We start from the raw sequence: 22,010 nt of genomic DNA on the forward strand, positions 1-22,010 counted from the left end.
TTTAGAATACATTAGCTAACTCAATCCTCAAAAACACCTGTGAGATAGATTTTATATATCCCATGGAGCTAAGGCTAAGAGGAAATTGAGCAACTTTCTCATTTAGTTGAGTGGCAGACCTGTGTCTAAACCCAAGACTTCTCACTCTGCATTAAGAGCTTTTCTTTATCCTATTATAGTCACAGGTAGGCTCGACTAACCCAGGAATGTGCTATATCAATGTACTTGAAAAACAGAAACACCTAACACCTAGATCTTAGTTTCTAACACCATCCTCTACCATCTTCCATAACCAGGACTCCTTGAAGAAATCAACGATTATATAATTGGAGCAGGGAAAATACAAGATTAACTTGGAGTATCTTGTAATACTAGAAAGTAAGGGAGTACTCAAAAAACAAAAGGATAGGGGAGTGTCAAAGGAAGACAGGACTTTGGGTCTTTGGTCTTTGGGCTTCCAATGGCCAAAGCCGGAACAATTTGAGCAACAAAATGAATAACGCATATAAAATAAATATCCATGAGTGCATATTGATATAAATAACTGAATAAATAAGTATGTGAATAAATAAGAAGACCCAAATCTCCCTTACATAAGAATAATGGACATATATGTCCCCCCTCCAGGAGATGGAATTTATTTTCCCTTCTCCCTTGAGTGTAGACTAAACTTAGTGACTTGCTTCCAAGGAGTGGAGTATGGAAAGTAAATTTAAAATAGAGTAACCAGGCAAACACTATCTTCGCCAGGTGACCAAGGTTAACATCATTAGTGATAAGTCACCTTAACAGCATATTCCCTTGATGTGATGTGATGAAAATAGAAGCTTACCTCTGGTCTTTCTCTCAGAATCCCATAACCCCAGTCTAATATGAGAAAAACACCAGACAAACTCCATTTGAAGGATATTCTACAGAATATCTAACCAGCACTCTTCAAAACTGCCAAGGTCATGAAAAACAAGGTAAGTCTGAGAAACTATCATAGATAAGAGGAATCTGAAACACGACAGCTAAAGGTACTGTGGTATCCCAGATTTGATCTTGAAGCAGAAAAGGGATACCAGTAGAAAAAGTACTGAAATATGAATGAAGTGTGGAGTTTCTTTTTTCTTTTTAACACTTTGTTGAATTATGACTAACAGGTAAAAAGCTGTACATATTTAATGTATACAACTTGATGAGTTTGTGGATAAGTATACACCCATTAAACCATCACCACCGTCAAGGCCCTGACATATATACTACCTCCCAAAGTTTCCTCCCACCCCTTTTATTATTATTATTATTATTATTAACTTTGTGTGTATGTGTAACAAGAACACTCAAGACCAATCCCTGCCCATCCCCACCACCAAGCCCCTGATAATCACCATTCCAGTCTTGGCTTCTCTGAGTTTCACTCTTTTTTTGAGACAGGGTCTCACTCTGTCACCCAGGCTGGAGTGCAGTGACACCAATATGGCTCAATGAAGCCTTAAGCTCCTGGACTCAAGCAACCTTCCCGCCTCAGCCTCCCAAGTAGCTGGGACTACAGGCATGTGCCAGCAAACCTGGCTAATTTTTTAAATTTTTTGGTAGAGACAAGGACTGGCTATGTTGTCCAGGCTAGTGTTGAACTCCTGGCCTCAAGCAATCCTCCCATCTCAGCCTACCAATGCACTCATATTATAGGTGTGACCCACCATGCTAGACAGAGTTTCACTATTTTAGATTCCATATATAAATGAAATCATACAGTAGGGTTTCATTAATAGTAAAGTACCAATGTTGGTTGATATGGTTTGACTCTGTGTCCCCCAACCAAATCTCATGTCAAATTGTAATTCCCAGTGTTGAAGGATGAAGGAGGGGCCTGGTGGGAGGTGACTGGATCATGGGGGTGGATTTCCCCCTTGCTGTTCTTGTGATAGCGAATGAGTTCTCATGAGACCTTGTTGTTTAAAAGTGTGTGGCACTTCTCCCCGCCCTCCAGCTCCACCATGGTAAGATGTGCTTGCTTCATCTTTGCCTTCCACCATAATTGTAAGTTTCCTGAGGCCTCCCAGCCATGCTTCCTGTATAGCGTGCAGAACTGTAAGTCAATGAAATGTCTTCATAAACTACCCAGTCTCAGGTAGATCTTTAGAGCAGTGTGAGAACAGACTATTACATTGGTTCATTAGTAGCAATAAATCTATGTACCATAGGAATATAAGATGTTAATAAAAAGGGAAACTGGATGCAGGGTGTACAGGAACTCTGTATTCCATCTGCAACTTTCCTGTAAATTTAAAATTATTCTAAAATTAAAAATATTTTTAAAAAAAGAAATCAATACACCTTAAAAATAAAGAGACAAAGTGGGGCATTTGAGGGGGCTGGAGTAACATTAACAGCAAGAGAGAGAGAGAATCCCACCCTCCAAAATATCTAACACAACTGAGAGTGTTCTGCTAAACTAGAAATAATAGTAATTTCAAAGCTTTTAACAAGAGCCGTTTGCAGATATACTACTAGTAAAACCTCAGAATCATTTGCTTGTTATATTATTCCTCCTATAATTCTACCAAATACAAAAAAACCCAAAAAATCCCTATAATCCTTTGAAAGTTATTAAAGTCATCATAATAAACATTAGTAAAATATAAATGTATCTGCCATACATGTCTAATAAACATGTAGAATCTAATGCATAATTCATATAACACTTGCCTCTGGAGTTCCCAGGGATTTCACAGCATTCAGATCAGATCCTGAAGAGAAAGTATTTTTTGCCCCACGGACAATGAGGCCTTTCCCCTCTGTCCAATTTTCCAATTCAATTACTTTTTCCAGAAGTTGTAGCATCATAACACCTGCCAGAGATGGGAGTGGGAAATCACAAACATATGAAGGTGACTGGAAAAACAGAAATAATTTATAAATCATAAGGTGTCAAGCATACTCTTAGGTCCTATATTTTATAAATATTTACTGAATGTCTATCAAATGCCTACTGCACTGGCACTATGGAGTATACAGAAGAGGTATATATGGCAGGCCCTGCATTGTAAGTGTAAATTTATTATGTGTCTATCTCTCCATTTATCTTAAGAAATCACACAAATATATGATTATGGAGAAGAATAAGAATATACTATGCTGTCCTAAGAATAAGAAAACGATATGGTAATAAGAAAAAATTATTTCTTAGGGTAAAGATAAGACATAGACCTGACTTCTCAGCAATACATGTCTCAGTCAATAAAGCTTTATGGGTATAACATGACTATGAGATCTTATGATATATTGGACATATGGAATACAGAACAAAGCACAATTCCTATACTACTGACATCAGAATCAGTATAATAGGATGTTAGTTGAGGAAATGAGTAATAAATACCATCCTGTTCCATGGTTAACAAACAGTCCTCTGAGGGGCTTGAGGCATTTGATGGAAGTTCTTCACAGGCCTACCAATCATTGATTCTATGATTTATAGATTGTTACCTTGATATTACTCCAAAATTCTATTGGAGCTTCTTTATAATAGACAAATTTAACACAGAAACAGCTGGGACTGGCATTTTAAGATCTAATCAATAACTTTTAGATATGCTTATCTTTGGTGATCTTCCAAAAGTTCATAAAGTTCATGGTTTTCAACATGACTAGTTTTATTTTCCTCTGCCTAGTCAATGCTTTAGAAGCCAATGTATAAAGATCATAACAGAGGGTTAAAACTGGCAAAAAATTTGTACCACAAGGTTCCAAAAGATGGCCCCATTAAATTATGTACACTTCTTTGGAATATAAATCCCACAATGTCAAGAACTATTATTTTCTTTGCCATTTTCTGAAGTAACCAGGAGTGAGGTGGCTCCACAGTAAATGTTACATTAATGATACTAACTCACAAATGACTAATGCAGCTATCCTTTCTTATGGCTAATTATGACCTACAGTCATGCATCAACAATGTATCACATATACCATGATGGTTCCAAGATTAAAATAGAGCTAAAAAATTCCTATCACCTAGTAACCATCATAGCCATTGTAATGTAGTACAATGCATTAGTCACATGTTTGTATTACAGTTGCCTATAGTATTCAGGAAGTAACACACTGAATAGGTTTGTAGCCTAGGAGCAGCAAGCTGTATCATATAGTATAGGTGTGTAATAGGTTATACTCTCTAGGTGTAAGTACACCCTACAATGTTCACACAATGACAGTCACCTAACATATTTCTTAGAATACATCCCCATCACAAAGCAACAAATGACTGCACTTAAAACTGTAACCCTTTCCAAGGATGTCCTAGATGCTTTAGAAATATTCTTTTGCTTTCAAGTGATTCATAGTCTAGTAAGGGAAAGAAAAAACCCACATTTTTAGTATAAGAATAAAGCTGTATAGGTTAATATGGGCCTTTAATCACTCATAATATTTAAGGTTCTAAAAAACAGGCGGGGTGCAGTGGTTCATGCCTGTAATCTCAGCACTTTGGGAGGCCGAGGCGGGCAGATCACGAGGTCAGGAGATCGAGACCATCCTGGCTAACATGGTGAAACCCTGTCTCTACTAAAAATATGAAAAAACTAGCCGGGTGTGGTGGCAGGCGCCTGTAGTCCCAGCTAGTCTGGAGGCTGAGGCAGGAGAATGGCGTGAACCCGGGAGGCAGAGCTTGCAGTGAGCTGAGATCGTGCCGCTGCACTCCAGCCTAGGCGACACAGTGAGACTCCATCTCAAAAAAAGTAAAATAAATAAAATTAAAAAAAGAAAAAAAAATGCTGGCCTTTGTTTTAAAACCTTTCCTATGGTGCTGATTTTTTTTTTAAACCTTTCCTATGATGCTGAAATGCTGGCCACAAGAATAAGAAAAATCTATACCAGTAGTTACTGTTAAACTAATCTTTTCAACTTTGCAAAGTAAACCTCAAAAGATGGAAGAGACCTTAAAGAGTATCTAACTGAATGATTTTTAAACAAGGGCCTTGAGTGCTCATTCATCCTCTCCCAATCCAACTCCACCAAATACCATTACCCAAATCAAAGCATTAGTTTTATATATTATGCATCAAAATAATATTTGTTTCTAATTGAATAAAAAATTATTTGTAACTTTTCAGAAATAAATCATCACTATTGATCCAATTTAACCTTCTAGAGAAATTTTACCTCTCAATTTCTATTTTTCCTGGACTAATATTAAATTGGTTTTTATTCCCTAAATCAACTGAACATACAGAACTACAAAGTCTAATAAGGTAGTCACTAGTCACCTGTATGTATTGAGCACTTGATATGTGGCTAGTCCAAATTGAGATGTGTCGTAAGTATAAAATAAATACCAGATTTCAGAGACTTAGTATGAAAATAAAAAGAAAAATACCTCATAATTGTTTATATTAGTGACATATTAAAAAATATTTTGGATATACTGAGTTATAAGTGAATTGTTAAAATTAATTTTACTTTTTAATTTTTTTAAACTATGGCTACTAGAATATTTCAAATTGTGCATGTGGCTCACCTTTGTTTCTTACATTATGTTTTCATTGGTCAGCACTGGTATAGAGAAATCTCTCTGAATTCTGGTAAGTGGAGAGAAAAGTCATCTTGGGTTTAAAGACTCACCACTGGTAATTTACAAAGAGTTTACAGACTACTGAATTATGTCTATAGTACGACTGTATATAAAGTAGATACATGAAAATTTTGTGAGAGTTTCTGAGCCCCAAATTTCAAATGCTACTAAAGATTATAATCATGAAGTGCATAACTGAAAAGGAGAGATTACTAAAATCAACTTGAAAATAGGAGTGGTGAGTATTCAACAAGGCTACTCATTAGCTCTTGCATAACATAGCGGTAGTATAGTTCAAATTTGAGCTTCAGCAAAAATTACAAAGTACCACATGTCCTGCATCTTCAGTTCTCTTAAATATAAAATTCTTATATGCTAAGAGTGTTGACTAGAAAATAGAAGGCATTCACCAGTATCTAAGAGTTAGGGAAGATTCCACAGCTGGACAAGTGCCGTGTTTCTTCTGTAACCATGGAATTAAAAGGTTAAAAACTAACAATGATTTTATTTCAATTCACAGAAAAAAATTAAGCTAAATAATTCTTTTCATTAACAGGCTTTTCTCTTTAGTTTCAGGAACTCTTTGAAACCTCTTTCTCCTTGTTTCCTAGTAGCATTAGCTGAAAACAAATGAAGTTATTAAACAGTTAATGAATTTCAGTGGAAAATATAATCAAGATTAATTTAGGTTTCCTTTTTATCAATATCTGTATTAATGAGTTTTCTGAAAACATTAAAATATCCATAATTATTAAAAGTTACTTAAAATGTTTCTGGTTCATATTACAGAGTTGTTGTTTTTGTTATTTTTCTCACGTTCTACCAAGAGTACCAGGACTTTAAAACATTCTGTCACCAGAGCAAGGATAAAAAAACTTGTGATAACAGTTTAGATTTAGTGTCATTCTTTAGGAATAAAAAGATCCCTAATACCTGAGAAGGCATTCATTTTACTTGGATTGTTCAGGGTAAGAATGCCAATGCCATTGTCTTCCTTCTGAAGGTCAATGGATCCACCAGGAAACTGCTGAAGTGTTTTTTTCACTTCTTCCTCATAAAATCCATGGGACGTACTATAAAGTGACAATCCTGTTTGATGTAGCAATTTTGTCCTTCCAGACAGAGAGGATGTCTTCAAAAGACTTTTCGCCATTTCTGAAAAACAGAAATAAGTATGCGGTAGTATAAATGAATAGGCACTCACTTTTCTAATATTATGTGTTAACAGTATGTAGTAATGGACCCTTCTGTTGAATTGGGAATACTTCCCCATGTCTTTTTTTTTTTTTTTTTTTTTTGAGACAATTTCACCCTGTTGCCCAGGCTGGAGTACAGTGAAGCTATCTCAGCTCACTGCAACCTCTGCCTCCCAGGTTCAAACGATTCTCCTATCTCAGCCTCCCAATTATCTGAGACTATAGGCACCCATGACCACGCCTGGCTAATTTTTGTATTTTTAGTAGAGGCAGGGTTTCACCATGTTGGCCAGGCTGGTTTCGAACTCTTGACCTCAAATGATCCACCCACCTCGGCCTCCCAAAGTGCTGGGATTATAGGCTTGAGCCGATCTGCCTGGCCACTTCCCCATTTCTAAAAGCACTCTTTCAGGAAATGATCAGTATGGAATTCCTTTCATTTTTCCCTCCTTCTCAAACCAAATAATTCACAAAGCATATCATTTCAGTATATATCACTGAGAGACAATGGCATAATTACAGTATATTTACTGTGCTCCAATACAATAGGAAAGCTTAGAAAAAATGCTGCTCTGTATTTTGCACCATCTCCTGCCTCCAGGTAGTCTTTTGCATCACATGCTTCTTCATTCTCCAACTCTTAACTTTTTTAAAATCTAAGAATAAATATAGTCCAAGTGTCCCCTTGGAAACAGCCTCTATGCAGAAGTGCTACAAGAGCAATCCCACTCTCTAACAGAAGTTTTATCCTTAGCATTATTCTTACCTTCTGCAAAGCTTTCAGGCAAAAAGCTGGAAAGGGTCCTAAGAAAAATGGGGAGGGAAATAGGAATGTGTGTGTGGTTTTTCTGTTCCCCAAGGTTCTGTCACTTTTCTCCTCTTAATTTTTACCTCCTGAGTAATCTCATCTCTGCCCATAAGCTTTTCTTGCCCTATGTAAACATTCTTGTTGATGTAAGACTATATTCAAAAAAGGATATAAAATATAAGTTACAGTTCAATGAATTTTCACAAGGTGAATACATTCTAGTAAATGGCACCCAAATCAAGAAACAGAACATAACCTGAAGCTCACAAGATCCTCTGTGTCACCTTTCAGTCAAAACCCCTCAAGTAAAAGTAACTTCTTGACTTCTAATACACGAGATTACTTTTGAACTTTATATAAATACTATATATTGTGTGTCTGGTTTCAATTTTATTAACATCCATTAGTGTTATGTGTAATCAGAGTCTAAATAGTCCATTATTCTCATTGCTGTATTCTATTTGTGAACCCAAAATACCTGAGACAGGTCTCAACCAATTCAGAATATTTACTTTGCCAAGGTTAGGAACGCACTCAAGACACAGACTCAGGAGGTTCTGACCACATGTGCCCAAGGTGGTAGGGGTATGACTTTACTTTTACACATTTTGGGGAGACATGGAACATCAATCAATATGTGTAAGATGTACACTGGTCTGACTGAGGTAAGGCAGGACAACTCTAAACTTCTGTGGGGGAGGGTGGTGGGGAGGCAGGAGGCGGATGTAGGGGAGTTCTTCCAGGTCATAGGTAGATAATAGACAAAAGGTTGCATTCTTTTGAGTACCTCATCAGCCTTCTACTGAATACACAATTTAGTCTGGCTCAGTGAATCTGCATTTTTACATAAACAATAGGGCAGAGGAAGTAATCAGATGTGCATTTGACTGAAGTTAGCAGAGGGATGACTTGCTTTTTGGGGGCAGGGGAGGGGTGTTTGAGACAGTCTCTCCTTTGTTGCCCAGGCTGTAATGCAGTGGCACCATCTCCACTCACTGAAACCTCAGCCTCCCAGGTTGAAGTGATTCTCGTGCCTAAGCCTCCCGAGTAGCTGGGACTATAGGTATCTGCCAACATGCCAAGCTAATTTTTCTATTTTAAGTAGAGACACAGTTTCGCCATTTTGGACAGGCTGATCTCGAGTTCCTGGCCTCAAGTGATCCGCCCACCTTGGCTTCCCAAAGTGCTGGGATTACAGGTGTGAGCCACCACGCCCAGCCCAGAGGGATGGCTTTCTGTCCAGCACCTATGAACATAAGCTATCGGTTTAAATGTCAGAGTGAAATTCAACAGAAGTTAGTTTTAGGGTAAAGATCTTAAGAATCACAAGGAATTTCCTTGTGGACAAACTGTGAAGGAGGTATGTATCTCTTTTATCTTTTCAACCATCTTATTTAGGAATAATATAGGAGTTAGGTTTGCCTGATGTGCTTCCCAGCTTGACTTTTCCCTTGGCTTAGTGATTTTGGGGTCCTGAGATCTATTTTCCTTTCACATATTATAATAAATATACCACAATTTATCTATTCTAATCTTAATAGACATTTGGATTATTTCTAGCTTTTGGCATGACTATAGAGTAGTTATGAACATTTTAGCATGTGTCTTTTGATCAATACGTACCCATTTCTGATGGGTATGTATCTAGGAATGAAATTGTTGGGTTGGTGTGCTGCGGTCCAGTCTACACTGATGATTAAACATTTATTTTGCAAGTTGGTTCTTTAAACTATCGGTAGCTTGAAACTGACCATGGTGGGACTACATGACATATCAATCATGCTCTCTTTCTCTGACACACACACACACACACACACACACAGTTTACCAGTATACCACCAGTTATGATGTATGCATTTGTTCAACCTTAGAATATACTGTCAGAGTTTTTTAAAATGGCTGTACAAATGTATATTTCCACAGGCAGTGAAAGCTCCAGTTGCTCCACAAGTATCACTTGTTGTTTTTTCCATTTTAGGCATTCTAGTGGATGGTATCTTACTGTGGTTTCATTTTGTGTTTCTATAATGTCTAACGAAGATAAATCCCATTTTCTTATGCTTATTGGTCATTTGCATATCATCTTTTGTGAAGTTCCTGTGCAAGCTTTTTGCCCATTATTTCTATTTATTTGCCTTTGTATTAATTTGTTAGAGATCTTTTATTCTTCTGCTCACAACTTTCCTAAAACCTACAAGACATGAATCTCACATTTCTATCTCTAATTCAGACCTTATGCCTGTACTCCTTAGTATTGCCTAACAGAAATGCAATCCCTTACCCCTCATTTCTAGATTTATCATAGGCTTCTCAAAATCAATATCTAATCCTGAACTCATACTTCACGTAAAACCCATTACTCCTTCTTAATTCTTTCCCTTAACTATTCATTGTGTCATCAACCCTGTAATCTATGCCAGAAAACCTCTACATCAACCCAGTCTCCTTCTCTACCACCATCTCTGGTATGCAACGGACCTCCAAAATGGTTTCTTCCTTCTTATCTTTCCCTCTTCTATTACTAATATAGTTCAAACTTCATTACATATAATCTGGATTAATATAACAGTCGTCAATTAGTTGCATACTATTCTTTAGAGTAATGTGGATATAATTATAATCCAATCAGGACATTTCAAATTTAAGGTTTCTCAGTAGCTGTCTACCAAAAGGATCAAGTCCAAAGCTCTTTTTAAATTCTTACCTAAATCCTGAATCTCTTCTTCTGATATCTCTACACAATCAATACAGAACACCAAATAACCAGAGTCCCACAAATTTACCATGCTATTTTATATTATTGTTTCTCCCCTATATTGTTCTTTCCTCCCTCATTAACCTGGTAAATCCCCAATCATTTTTAAAAACTGAATTTCTATATTTCCACCTAAAAGTGATTCCCTAAGTAAAGATAATCACTCCCTTTATTTATCCCAGCTCAGTATACTGCAATAATGTTCCATTTTAACACATTCCTCAAATCATTTCAATTTTTCATTTGTTTTTCTCAGTTGGAAGGACGCTTCCTGAGAGTATTCTGAGGTACATACTTCGTGTCACTAGTGGCTACAGTACTTAATACATAAAAGGTACTTACTTAATAGTTAATGAGGGAGAATGTAGGCAAGTAAAAAAAATAACTCATCAGGCAGCCAAAAGGAATGCCACAAACTTGTTTTATAGCTATAAAAATGTATCTAATATGTGAGTCATAAAATGTTATCAGAAACTGACAGAGAACATGCCTCATAAAGGTTACAATACAATATCCGGTTTCCACTTTAAGTCACGTGATCTTCAAGTGACATTTTTACCAAAGTGTTTCCAATGAATACTTACCTGAACACACAGTGGGATGTAATCCCCTCAAACAGATATATTTCAAAAACTTGAGAACAGTATTTCAAAACTTTACTAACTAAGGTGGCTTATAACTACAATATTGAAGATACCAAGACCTTTCTTAAATCTCCTCAAGGAGACTGAAGTGTAACTCAGATAAATTGTGACCTAATGCACTATATTTTAGAGTTTGACAAAAAAAAGTAGCGAGGTGCTTGTCATCTTAAAAAATGATATCTAAGAATAAAAACTTGATGTTATTTTTCCAAGAAAAAAAAGATGTTCTAACTTGCCACCATAAATCTTTGATAGGACCTGCTTTTAACTGTCATAACTTTATTCTTTCCCTTAATTTCAAATCTGTTATCGTCTTTCTTTGTATCCTACCTCCTTCCCACCAAAAAAGTCACCAGTTGACAGCAGCTATGGTTACCGAATAAAGAATAATGAAAGCACTGGGTGACCTACTTAATGAATTGTGATTAATAAGGTTTGGGTCAATGTGATATAAAAAACTAATAAGCAACTAATAAGGAAAGTGGTCAAATGTTACAAGTTGCAAAATATCTAAATATTTAGTATTTTCAATACTTTAATGTCTTCATCTATTGGCAATTCCATACTCCTTTTCCAAAACTCATATAGTATAACTTATGCGACATCCTTCCATCCCATTACCTGTTCTGTCAAATTAGAAAATGATACAGTATTAACTGATTCTATGGTATTAACAGATTTTAAGGTATCTAAGGCCTCCTGAAGAACTAGAAAGCTAGAGGGAACAATGATCAAACATGATTTTGCAACATTCCAGGATATTTTCAGTTAACTCAAGGGACCCTGCAAGATTTTTTAAATAAACTTCAAAATAAAAGAATCTAATTAGAATATGGAAATGTTTAGTGACACGATAAAGGCAGAATGAAAGTTTATATCACAGATGTTCTCACCACCTAATTTAGTGCAATAATAGGTACTTTATCAGTACTACATAAAATTACTGGGCATGTAGAAGAATGAGAGGATATTGTGAAACTAAATAAAATTTTTAAATGCCAAAAATTACTGCCATATAGTTAAATAATAAATTATTTAATTTTAAACAAATGATTCATTTGAAATAATGTTCCTGCAAATATTATTTTCATTCACTGAATATTATTCCCCATATTTAACTTATCTCTTTCCCTTATATAGCTCCATTACCCAAAACTGCAGTCTGGTTCAAAGATCTATTTCCCTGCTTTCCCAGAGGGATGTAAAAGTTCTGTCTATGGAAACAAAGTATTTCTGAAATTATTACCATTAGTCATCTACCATTATTAGAAAATGAGCTATTCTGGTCAAATAAACTATCTCTTTAACTGGAAAGCAAAACTTTCCTGGGCAAGGACAAATTCTTTGGCTGAGTTTCAGGTCTATGGAAAATGGAAGCAGGGAAAAGTTTTACAAATAAAATGTTGTTACCAATTACAAAGGGTGAAGTGGTTATGAAAAAAATACCAAGGATTTTAGACACTTTCTAAGTTATCACTCAAATGTAAATATCAAGTTGCCTCAAAATCTCTTAGCTAGTGGACAAAACTTAAACTAAAAATTTCAGACTTTATTGAGAAATGCCAAGCAATGGGGCTTGAAACAAATTGGTTAACCACACTGAGGACTAAGCTCTGATTTTTTAATCTTGCCCAAATTCCCACCTAAGGGGTCTGGGGAGTCATGCGCCACAAACCATAAATTCTCATCAGATGGGTTTTATTTGACTCTATATATTGTGACTTACTTTTCAATCTGACTCTGGCATAACATTGTAAGACAAGAAGAAAATATTTAACACCTAAATATATTTCCTTGCCATACCCTGAAATTGCCCTGCAAAGTTTCTTGTGGGAAAAATCCACATTCTACAGAGCCTCCCCTTCCCCCTTTGTTTTCCTTCCTTTCTTTCCAGATCCAGGAGATAATCAACTAAGAGCCAAGCACCCTTCTAGGTCTGATAAGAAACATTTTACAACCTGCTCTCTCTGAAGTCAGCTGAGAGATTCCTCTGCACAAAAAAACTTGGTCTCCACAATCCTTTATCTTTAACCTGAACATTTCTTTCTACGGATCCCAAGTCTTTAGACAAACTCAACCAAATGTCAACCAGAAAGTTTAAATTTACCTATAGCCTGGAAGCACCCCCACTTTAAGTTGTCCCTCCTTTCTGAACCAAACCAATGTATTTCTTAAATGTATTTGATTGATGTTTCATGCTTTCCTAAAATATGTAAAACCAGGTTGTACCCCAGCCACCTTGGGCACATATTCTCAGGACCTGAGGGCTGTGTCACAGGCCATGGTCACTCATATTTGGCTCAGAATAAATCTCTTAAAATATTTTACAGAGTTTGACTGTTTGCATCAACAACACCTATATTCTCATGACAGGATGTATTTAAGTTTATGTTTATAATCTCCATTCATAATCATAACCCTCCCACACTCAACCACTATTCTTTCTGTTTCACCTCCCCTTTCACTACCCTTAGACCGAAGTTCAGTGGTCAAAGTCTGTGAGAAAAATAGGAAAATATACCAAAATATATCATTCAAAATGAATTCTGAAGCTTTCTTTACTTTTTTAAAGGCAAATTTTTAAAAACATAGTAACTGGATTAGTAATTAAGACAAATATTTTAAAACAGGATGGTATTCTTTATTGGATTATTTAAAGTAGATAAGTAGATATTTAGCTGCATTCTCAGAAATAAAAAGTTATGTTTCTCGGCATATGGACCATTAAATTTACATTTATATGTAGACTTTTCTGGCCAAGAAATGGGATCCAAGTGTATAGACACATATGCATATGTTAAGAGCATTTGGTAAGAGGTAGTTCTGTAGCAATTCAATGGCTATTAATTGAATTCCCATTAGTGATCACCCCATTGTTAGCTACTTCAGAGAGAAACAAAGCATCTTTAAAAGTTTTCAGTTTTGTCAGAGAAACAAAATATGCACACATAAAGCAAAAATAACTCAAATATCTAATTGAAAATAGAGCAAAGTATGTCCTTTTATTGAGCTCTACTAGAGAGTTCCATTAAATTTAATGTATAATCTTAACTTCATAAAAGGATATCTTTTTTTTTCCACCAGTAAACCTTTATCATGTAGTATAAGGATTTTCTTTAGGTACAAATGGATCCAATAACATTAAATCAGTGCATGGAATTATGATGCTTTATTGCCCTTCAGTATTTCTAATTTTTAAAATTCTAAGCAGAAGTACAACCAAAATCAAGCAACATACCAGCTCTGCTAGAGAGTAAAGTAAATATCAAATGTATATACTCATATACACATATATAAAACCAGAATTATCCTACATATGTGTAACCAGAATTTTTATGGTTATGAAACAGTGCAATACTAGTGTTTCACAGCTATATATTACTTATATAACAAATGACTTTTGTTCACTGAGTTGAAATTTATGTTACATTGTATTTGGCCAGAAAGAAAAGAAACACAGATGTGATGAATGAAGAAAAATACCAGTTGAGTCACCTAACCAGTACTGAAAAAGTTAAGTTTCAAAATACAGGTTATGTTCTATTTCTTAACCTAGATAATGCATCCACAGTTATTTCTTTTGTTGTTGTTCTTTAAACTCATCTTATACATTTTACTCTTTATGTATGTGTCCTACATTTACTTCTCAGGAAACTTTTTCTTTTTAAATAGAAGAGTATCATTCCAAATATTGACAGATGTCCTGTCCAGGAATTTCTTCCAATCTCGTAAACTTCCAGTTGCAAAACTAGTTTCTTAAGAACTCTACTTTACATATTGCATCAGTAGCCACTAACAATAATTACAGCCTACAGATATCTGAAATTTCTTTGTTGACAAGTCTGGCAGCTAAGCAAAGGTCCTTATTAAAGGTAACGATATTTCTTAAAAAATCATGCACAACCAGAAAACATAACAGAAAGGTACATACGAGATAAGCTGTAGCATTTTAGGGGTGATCAGGACAGGGACTGCATCTTACTCACAGCTCTTAATGCAGAATTTTACATTAAATTTTTGTGGAACTAAATGACACATAATGTGGTTATTACTATATAGGTATTATGGTACCTAGTCATCATTTTCTAAACTAAAGATAATATCTATATTTACAAAATAAGAAAAAAAGAACTATTTCAGGCCAGGCGCGGTGGCTTATGCCTGTAATCCCAGCACTCTAGGAGACCAAAGTGGGCAGATCGCCTGAGGTCAGGAGTTCGAGACCAGCCTGGCCAACATGGCGAAACCCCGTCTCTACTAAAAATACAAAAATCAGCCAGGTGTAGTGGCACACACCTCTAATCCTAGTTACTCAGGAGGCTGAGGCAGGAGAATCGCTTGAACCCAGGAAACGGAAATTGCAGTGAGCCGAGGTCGCGCCACTGCACTCCAGCCACGGTGACAGAGTGAGAGACTCTGTCTCAAAAAAAAAAAAAAAAAAACAAAAAGAAAGAAAGAAAAAGAAAAAAGAACTCTCACTGTTGGGGCTTTTAAAAAATGCAAACCCAGGGGGTGTGGCTACAAGTGAGGGTATCATAGTCAGCCAAATAAATAAATAATCTTTCACTGGCCTCTGGTCAGCTTGCCAAAGAGCCACACCTTCTCCATCACTCCTAGCTGAGGAATCTCTGCTTCTCTTCAGAACGGGAGGGCAAGAGCTCCTTGTCTGGTTTTATTCATATTTACAAAATGGGTTTATATGCAACATAATCTCTATTGGATCACTAATAAAAATATTGACACTTTTTAAGAAATGAGGTTAATAGACAATACAAAGTCATTCTACATGTCTACATATAATACATATCATATAAGGGTCTAGTTAGTAGTATTCTTCCTACTTTAACTATTTGAACAGATTTTCTCACAAGACTGTCAGGTGTGAGTTAAGGATAACCTGATGCATTTTCTATAACTTTCTCAGAATGAGAGGCAATTTACCCAGTAGGTATTGAGATAAGACTTGACTCACTGTGTCCTTCCCTTCTTCATTCTATTTACTGAGGATGAAAGGAACTTGCTTTCTCCCTCTCTCCCTTTCTCCCTCCTCTCTCCTCTGTGCAACCTAGGGCTGCCTTCAATTTGGGAAGTGTCCCATTCTAAGAAGGCCAAATAGCCTAGAGCTCAGGGTTCCTTAGGAATTCTTCTAGTCTAGGGAAAATAAGCTGTCAAGGTCATGTACCAGTTCAGCTAATAAACCTGGGAGGCCTACATATTCAGAGCCAAACATAGTATGCCTAGGGTCTTGCTGTTGCCTAGAATATGCCGTTAATCAGGTATGAAGATAAACTCAATGAAGCAGATCCATGTGGGGCAGAGGCCCCAATTTCCACCTTGATAACTTTAGAATAAAAGTGCTAAAGAAACTTGATAAGGACTTAGATGGTTGCTTTAAAAGTTTTTTTTTGTTTGTTTTTTGCCTGTCTTCCATAATCCTCTGTTTAGAGGAAGAAACAAGGAGTTAATCTAGAAAATGAGGAGGGACTTATAAAAGCATTAGCATTTTGTGGGAAAGTAGAATCAGTAAACAACATATCTTCTGCTCTCATTGTAAAGGGTCTCTCTGTTCTGTCTTGATACATTATCCCTCTCTCCAACATCAACACTAAAGCAATTAGTATGAATGCCATCAGATCTATATCCTTTTACCCTCAAATCTTTAAAACATTAAATATTTATGTAATAGTAGTATTTTGCCTCATTAGACATCTTTGATCTATCACTGAAATGCCAATTTTTCCAAGAAAATCTTATAATACTTCATGTATCCTCTCCCTATTAATTCCATATTTTCTCTCTTCTCTCATTCTATTTCCTCCCACTACGTCTCTCCTTTTCACTCCTCTTATATTCCTTGTCTGTGCCAGAAAAACCTGAGAACACTGCTTAAGCCTGCTAGATTCACTGACCCCAAGTTTAGAAATCCAATTCTAAAAATTATATAATAGCCTATTATGTACACTTTCGTCCTAGTTCTAAATTCAGAGACTATCTTAGACAAAAGCTCAGTGATGAGATGACAAGGTGTTAGTCATTATTAACCTACTATAGTATCGAATAGTATAAAGTGAACAAAGCTTAAGATTCAGGTTCTGTAGAAGTATGTAGTTAAACAATTGGTATTTTGGATTTCTTCCAGAATCACAGGAAGATGAAAAGGTTCTGAAGCATTTACAATTTTATAAGCTTTCTTCGGGGTAAAACTTATGTTTAAAACTTGCCATGCAGGATGTCTTGCAGCCCCACCATAAAGAAGATTCAGTGAAGCTGAACAAGCTCACTACCAAGCCACTGAAAAGAGGAAACAAAGCCCATCTGAGATCAAAGGTCGCACTTTCCATTTTTTTCGAAGTTCTGCAAAGGTGATCTGTTCCCCTTTAGTGCACAGGAAATAAGTGAGATGTTCTCTAAAAGCCTTTACCTGTTTCACCTTATATTGTAATCAGTAAATCCAGAAGACTAATGCAAACTCATACTTGAAAACAATTAGCCTAGAGCACGTAATGGAAATCAGAAGCATTTGATTTCAGACTGTCTGTATATCGCCTGTTTGTAAAAGTTCTGATTCGGTTGTAGGCTGTCATAACATAAACTACCTTTCAAGGTTCATTACATGCCACCCACAACTCTCTCCCTCACACAGCCAAAATGCACAACTTTCAGTTCCTGAAATCCTTTTGATTTTTTCGCCATGTCAAGCTTTCGCATATGCGATCTACCTGTTACATTTTTGTCTTTCTCAGAGTAACTTCAAATCATCTCCTCTAACATAGGACTACATAAAGTCCCCTTATTGTCTACTCTCACAACATCTGTATCTCTCATCACCACTCTCACTCACTCTTTGCTGTAATTGGTTTTTTAACCAGTTCTTCCCATTAGTCTTAGCTGCAAGAGGGCATTTGCAGTGCCTAAAGATAATTTTCTTAAGACTAAACAGGGGCTTAAGAATCTGGCCACAAATTAACTCTCCAACTACCCTGTTTATTATTCTCACAACTCACTCTGTTTCAACGCCATGCTTCTTCACAGGCTGGCTTCCCTTCCTGGAACGTTAATCATTGCAGGAATCCCAGCTGATTATACAGTCGCCTTTCAGGCCAGAACCCAATAAGAAATCAAGAAAGGATCACCCGTTCTATTACTGCGCTGCTCCCTCCCCTCGTAAATTTCACAAATATACTTCTCACCACAAGCTTGTCTCTTCCAAGAGAATGCTAGCTCTTCGAAAGAAGGAGCCCTTTGTTTTCCTTGCCCTTGTCCAGTTCCTCTGCATACTTCTAGTACCTAGAGCAACAACTGCTATACAGGAGGCGCCCAGATGTGGAACAGAGCAAAGAACAGAGTGTTGATTTAATGTTGCCTGAAGTCCTTAACAGCCCCTTCAACCTATAACTTAACTGTGGTTTTAATCCCCCACACCTGTAATCCCTGTATGTGTGCGCAGCGTTAAAAGGATTATTGTAGCTCAAAAATTCTCCAATGAAAGAACCTCTACCAGAATGGAGTTGCTCATATTTCGTTCTTGAAAAGTTGGCTGCACGATATAAGAAAGTTTTAGTTAAGCAAGACAATTTAATACATAAAAGACAATTATAGAGGTCACAGGGAACATTACCTAATTTAGCACAGGGCCTCGAATGTATTCCGAAATTAAATCAGCATGTAGAAAGCAAGCCTCCTCATGCTTTTGAAAGTGTAATCTCGCGACCTCGCGGCGCGCTCTGGGAAGACGGATTCATCTCTTCCCCTCCCTCGCCGTTTTTCCCCGTCCGGCGCACAGACGGCCCGTGGCGCTCGGCACCGCGTCTCCACGTCCAGCAGGGGGCAGGCCTGCGCGGCGCTTGCAAGGGACAAGCCGCGGAGCCGGCGAGGCTCGCTGTCTGGGACAGGTTTGGAGAAGCGAGCGCTACAGTCCATTCCACGGCGACATTTTAGGATTCTCCCACTGACAACACTAAACTGAAGCGCTAAGGCCAACCCTTACGACCACTTACCCTCGCAGGCCGCGGTGGTTACTTCCTTTTCCGCTCCCCTACACACGCTCTTCCGCTTTGCGTGCCTTTGTTTCCGCTCCCCCCGGGACCATCGTGCGCGCCTGTCCTCCGTTCTTGTAGGTCCTTTCGTCTTCTCCGCGTCGTCTCCTTTACTATCCCACGCTCCCCTTTCCTTTCTCCGGGAACTTTATTCCGTTCCCCTGCCGGTTCCCGTGACCCCGGAAATCCCGCCCCTGCCGCGAGGCGCCCGCCGCTTCGCGCTCCCTCGTGTCACGGGGGAGCCCGGGTGGGCGGTCTCCTATTCTTGGGTTTGAATTTTCACTTTTGCTGCACAGGGTTAGGGCTGGGAAAGGAGGCTGCCGAACCGTACTTGTTTTCGCTCCGATAAACGTGAGAAAAAGGGGAGGCGAGGAAGCCAGTGTAGGCAAATAGCGAGAGGGGATGGGACAGAAAGGTACCGAAGGTCGATCCTTTTTAGATATTTTATCCGAGTTATTGAGGTGAATGGGTATTTAGCCAGTTTTTTTGTTTGTTTTTATCCGAATATCCAGTGTGTGTCTTGAATGTGTGGGTGTGACGTGTTAATAAAGCTCAGCAAGCTTAAAATTCCGTGCCAATACATTTTGTATGCCGCAGACAGGAAGTGCTTTGGAAGATCCTTGAAAGGGGAGGTCATTTTACACCAATATTGAGATCATTTTGTCAGAGTCGTGGAACTAAAGGTAGACCTTAGGTAGTCGATGTCAAAGATAAGCGCAGCTGGACGTTAAAGCGGTGAAAACATTCAGTTAACTACTGACAGGAAAGAGCTGAGCTCTATTTCGATTTGTGCAGAGATCATCTGGGCATTTTTAAAGGGGCATTTTAAAAGGAGAAGGGGGATATGCGGGCGCTCAGTAGAGAAAGTGAACCTACAGAGTTGTTAGTGTAAATGTGATTAGGCCAGCTGTGTGTGCGCGCGCGTTTTAACAGTTACCGCAGGATTGTATCCTCCTACGGAGGATTTTATCCTTCTTGATTACATTTCAAAGGAATGGCTCTCCGGTCCTTGAGAGAGAACTTCTAAGGGGAAAGAAATAAGTCTTTACAATTGCAAGCCCTTTAGTAAATGTTCTAAGAAAGGGATGTCAAAGACCTATCATCAGTTTTGTGCTGGTTACATCACGTAGTTAAGCTTTCTGAGGCAGTCGTCCTGGGCACAGGGCCTTATGCTGCTAAAGCTGTGCTAGAGTTTGGTCAAGTCTCTGAACGCAGGGGTTTAGATGGGATGGTCATGTTCCTGGAGTTCTGCAGTGGTCATAGGTATGATTTGAATAAGTACAGGGAATATTCTAGTCGGAGAAACAGAATGTGCCAACGCGCCGAGCAGGAAGGATAGTTTTATGGTACGGAGATGTGTATGATAGGAAATAAGTGGGAGCCCAGTTTGGACTGATTGGAAGAAGTCATTATTAGAAGTACTGTATTTAATTCTAATTTGTTATAAAATGAGCAACTTAAGCCATTTCACTGAGACTCCAAGATCACCCCAATGCTAGGCTAATCTCCATGGCGCCTAGATCTATGCCCACTCCATTCCCCATATTGGTCCCCACAGTTTCAGCCACCAGGCTCCAACACCAGGTTGGTCCCTACAGCCCCAGTCTCCAGGTTGGCACCAGTGGATATAGGCTTTAGGTCCACTCACTGCTGGTCCCTACAGCCCCAGGTTCCAGTGAACCCAGGTTCCAGGCCTGCTCCAACAGACCCAAGGTCCAGGTCTACCCCAGTAGACCCTGGCACCAGAACTACCCCAGAGGGCCTAGCCTACAGTCTACCACCCACAGACCCAGCCTCCATGATGGCCTCTGAAGAATCAGGCTTTAGGTCTTCCCCAGCACCAGACTAGACTGCTAGACTGATGTTCCACTTTTGTCCCCATGGACCCAGGCACCAGGCCCATCTCAGTACTAGGCAGGCCCCTGTCCTGTGAACACAGGCTCCAGGCCAGACCCTGTGGACTTAGATGCCTAGCACACCCACCTACCTATCTGGTCACCAGCCCTGTCTATCTGAGGGCACCAGCAGCAAGGCCACCCATAAAGCCCACAGATGACCTACCCAGAGTCTTGATAGGGTGACTGTGAGCAGCATTCCCTGCTGAATCCAGTCTATAAAGACTGGAGTGAGTGCCTGCATTTCAATAATTGCAAGGAAGATGAATAATCAGGGAAACATGATACCACCAAAGGACCAAACACCAGTAAACAACCCTAAAGAAATGAAGATCTATGAACATCCTGAAAAAGAATTTTAAATAATTCTTAGAAAAGCTCAGTGACTGCCGGGCGTGGTGGCTCACACCTGTAATCCCAGCATTTTGGGAGGCCGAGGCAGGTGTATCACAAGGTCAGGAGGTCAACACCAGCCTGGCTAACACGGTGAAACCCTGTTTCTACTAAAAATACAAAAAAAAAAAAAAAAAATTAGGCATGGTGGCACATGCCTGTAGTCCCAGCTACCTAGGAGGCTGAGGCAGGAGAATTGCTTGAACCCGGAAGGCAGAGGTTGCAGTGAGCTGAGATTGCACCACTGCACTCCAGCCTGGGCAACAGAGTGAGATTCTCAGGAAAAGAAAAGAAAAGCTCAGTGACCTACAAGAGAGCTGAAATAGGCAGCTAAATAATATTAGGAAAACAGTAAACGAACAAAATTAGAACTTTGACAAAGAGATAGAAACCATAAAAAGAACTAGGAAAATTCCAAAGCTAAAAAACACAATGACTGAACTGAAGAATTCCATAGAGAGCTCCAACAACAAAATCAAGCAGAAGAAAGTATCCATGAACCTAAAAATAGGTCATTTAAAATTGCCCAGTAAGAGGAGAAAAAAGAAAAGAAAAAGAATAAAAAAGAGTAAAGAATATCTAAGACTTCAGGGTCACCATCAAGTGAACTAATTAACGCATTATGGAAGCTCCAGAAGGGGCAGAGAAAGGGAAAGGGGCAGAAAAACACAATGACAGAAAGCTTTCCAAATCTGAAGAGGGAACTAAACAACCAGATCCATGAAA

The 22,010-nt window shown here is 38.2% G+C and overlaps 1 protein-coding gene across 3 annotated transcripts in view; it reads right to left on the reverse strand.

Moving 5' to 3' along the window:
- ECHDC1 (ethylmalonyl-CoA decarboxylase 1) overlaps positions 1-19,143 on the reverse strand; it is a 55,220-nt gene extending 36,077 nt beyond the window's left edge. The window contains exons 1-3 of one of the 3 annotated variants that reach the window (XM_054490372.2): positions 18,958-19,143; positions 6,491-6,712; positions 2,695-2,837 (exon numbers count right to left, since the gene is read on the reverse strand). In XM_054490372.2, the coding sequence (XP_054346347.1) occupies positions 2,695-2,837; positions 6,491-6,710 (363 nt within the window). In that variant the 5' untranslated portion in view covers positions 6,711-6,712; positions 18,958-19,143. Of the gene's footprint in view, positions 1-2,694; positions 2,838-6,490; positions 6,713-17,964; positions 18,078-18,957 lie in introns of those variants that run through there. The other 2 variants (XM_054490370.2, XM_054490373.2) reach the window with 2 other exon arrangements.
- Positions 19,144-22,010: the final 2,867 nt, after the last annotated feature.

Source organism: Pongo pygmaeus, chromosome 5 (genome assembly GCF_028885625.2).
Source record: "Pongo pygmaeus isolate AG05252 chromosome 5, NHGRI_mPonPyg2-v2.0_pri, whole genome shotgun sequence".
Lineage (NCBI taxonomy): Eukaryota > Metazoa > Chordata > Mammalia > Primates > Hominidae > Pongo > Pongo pygmaeus.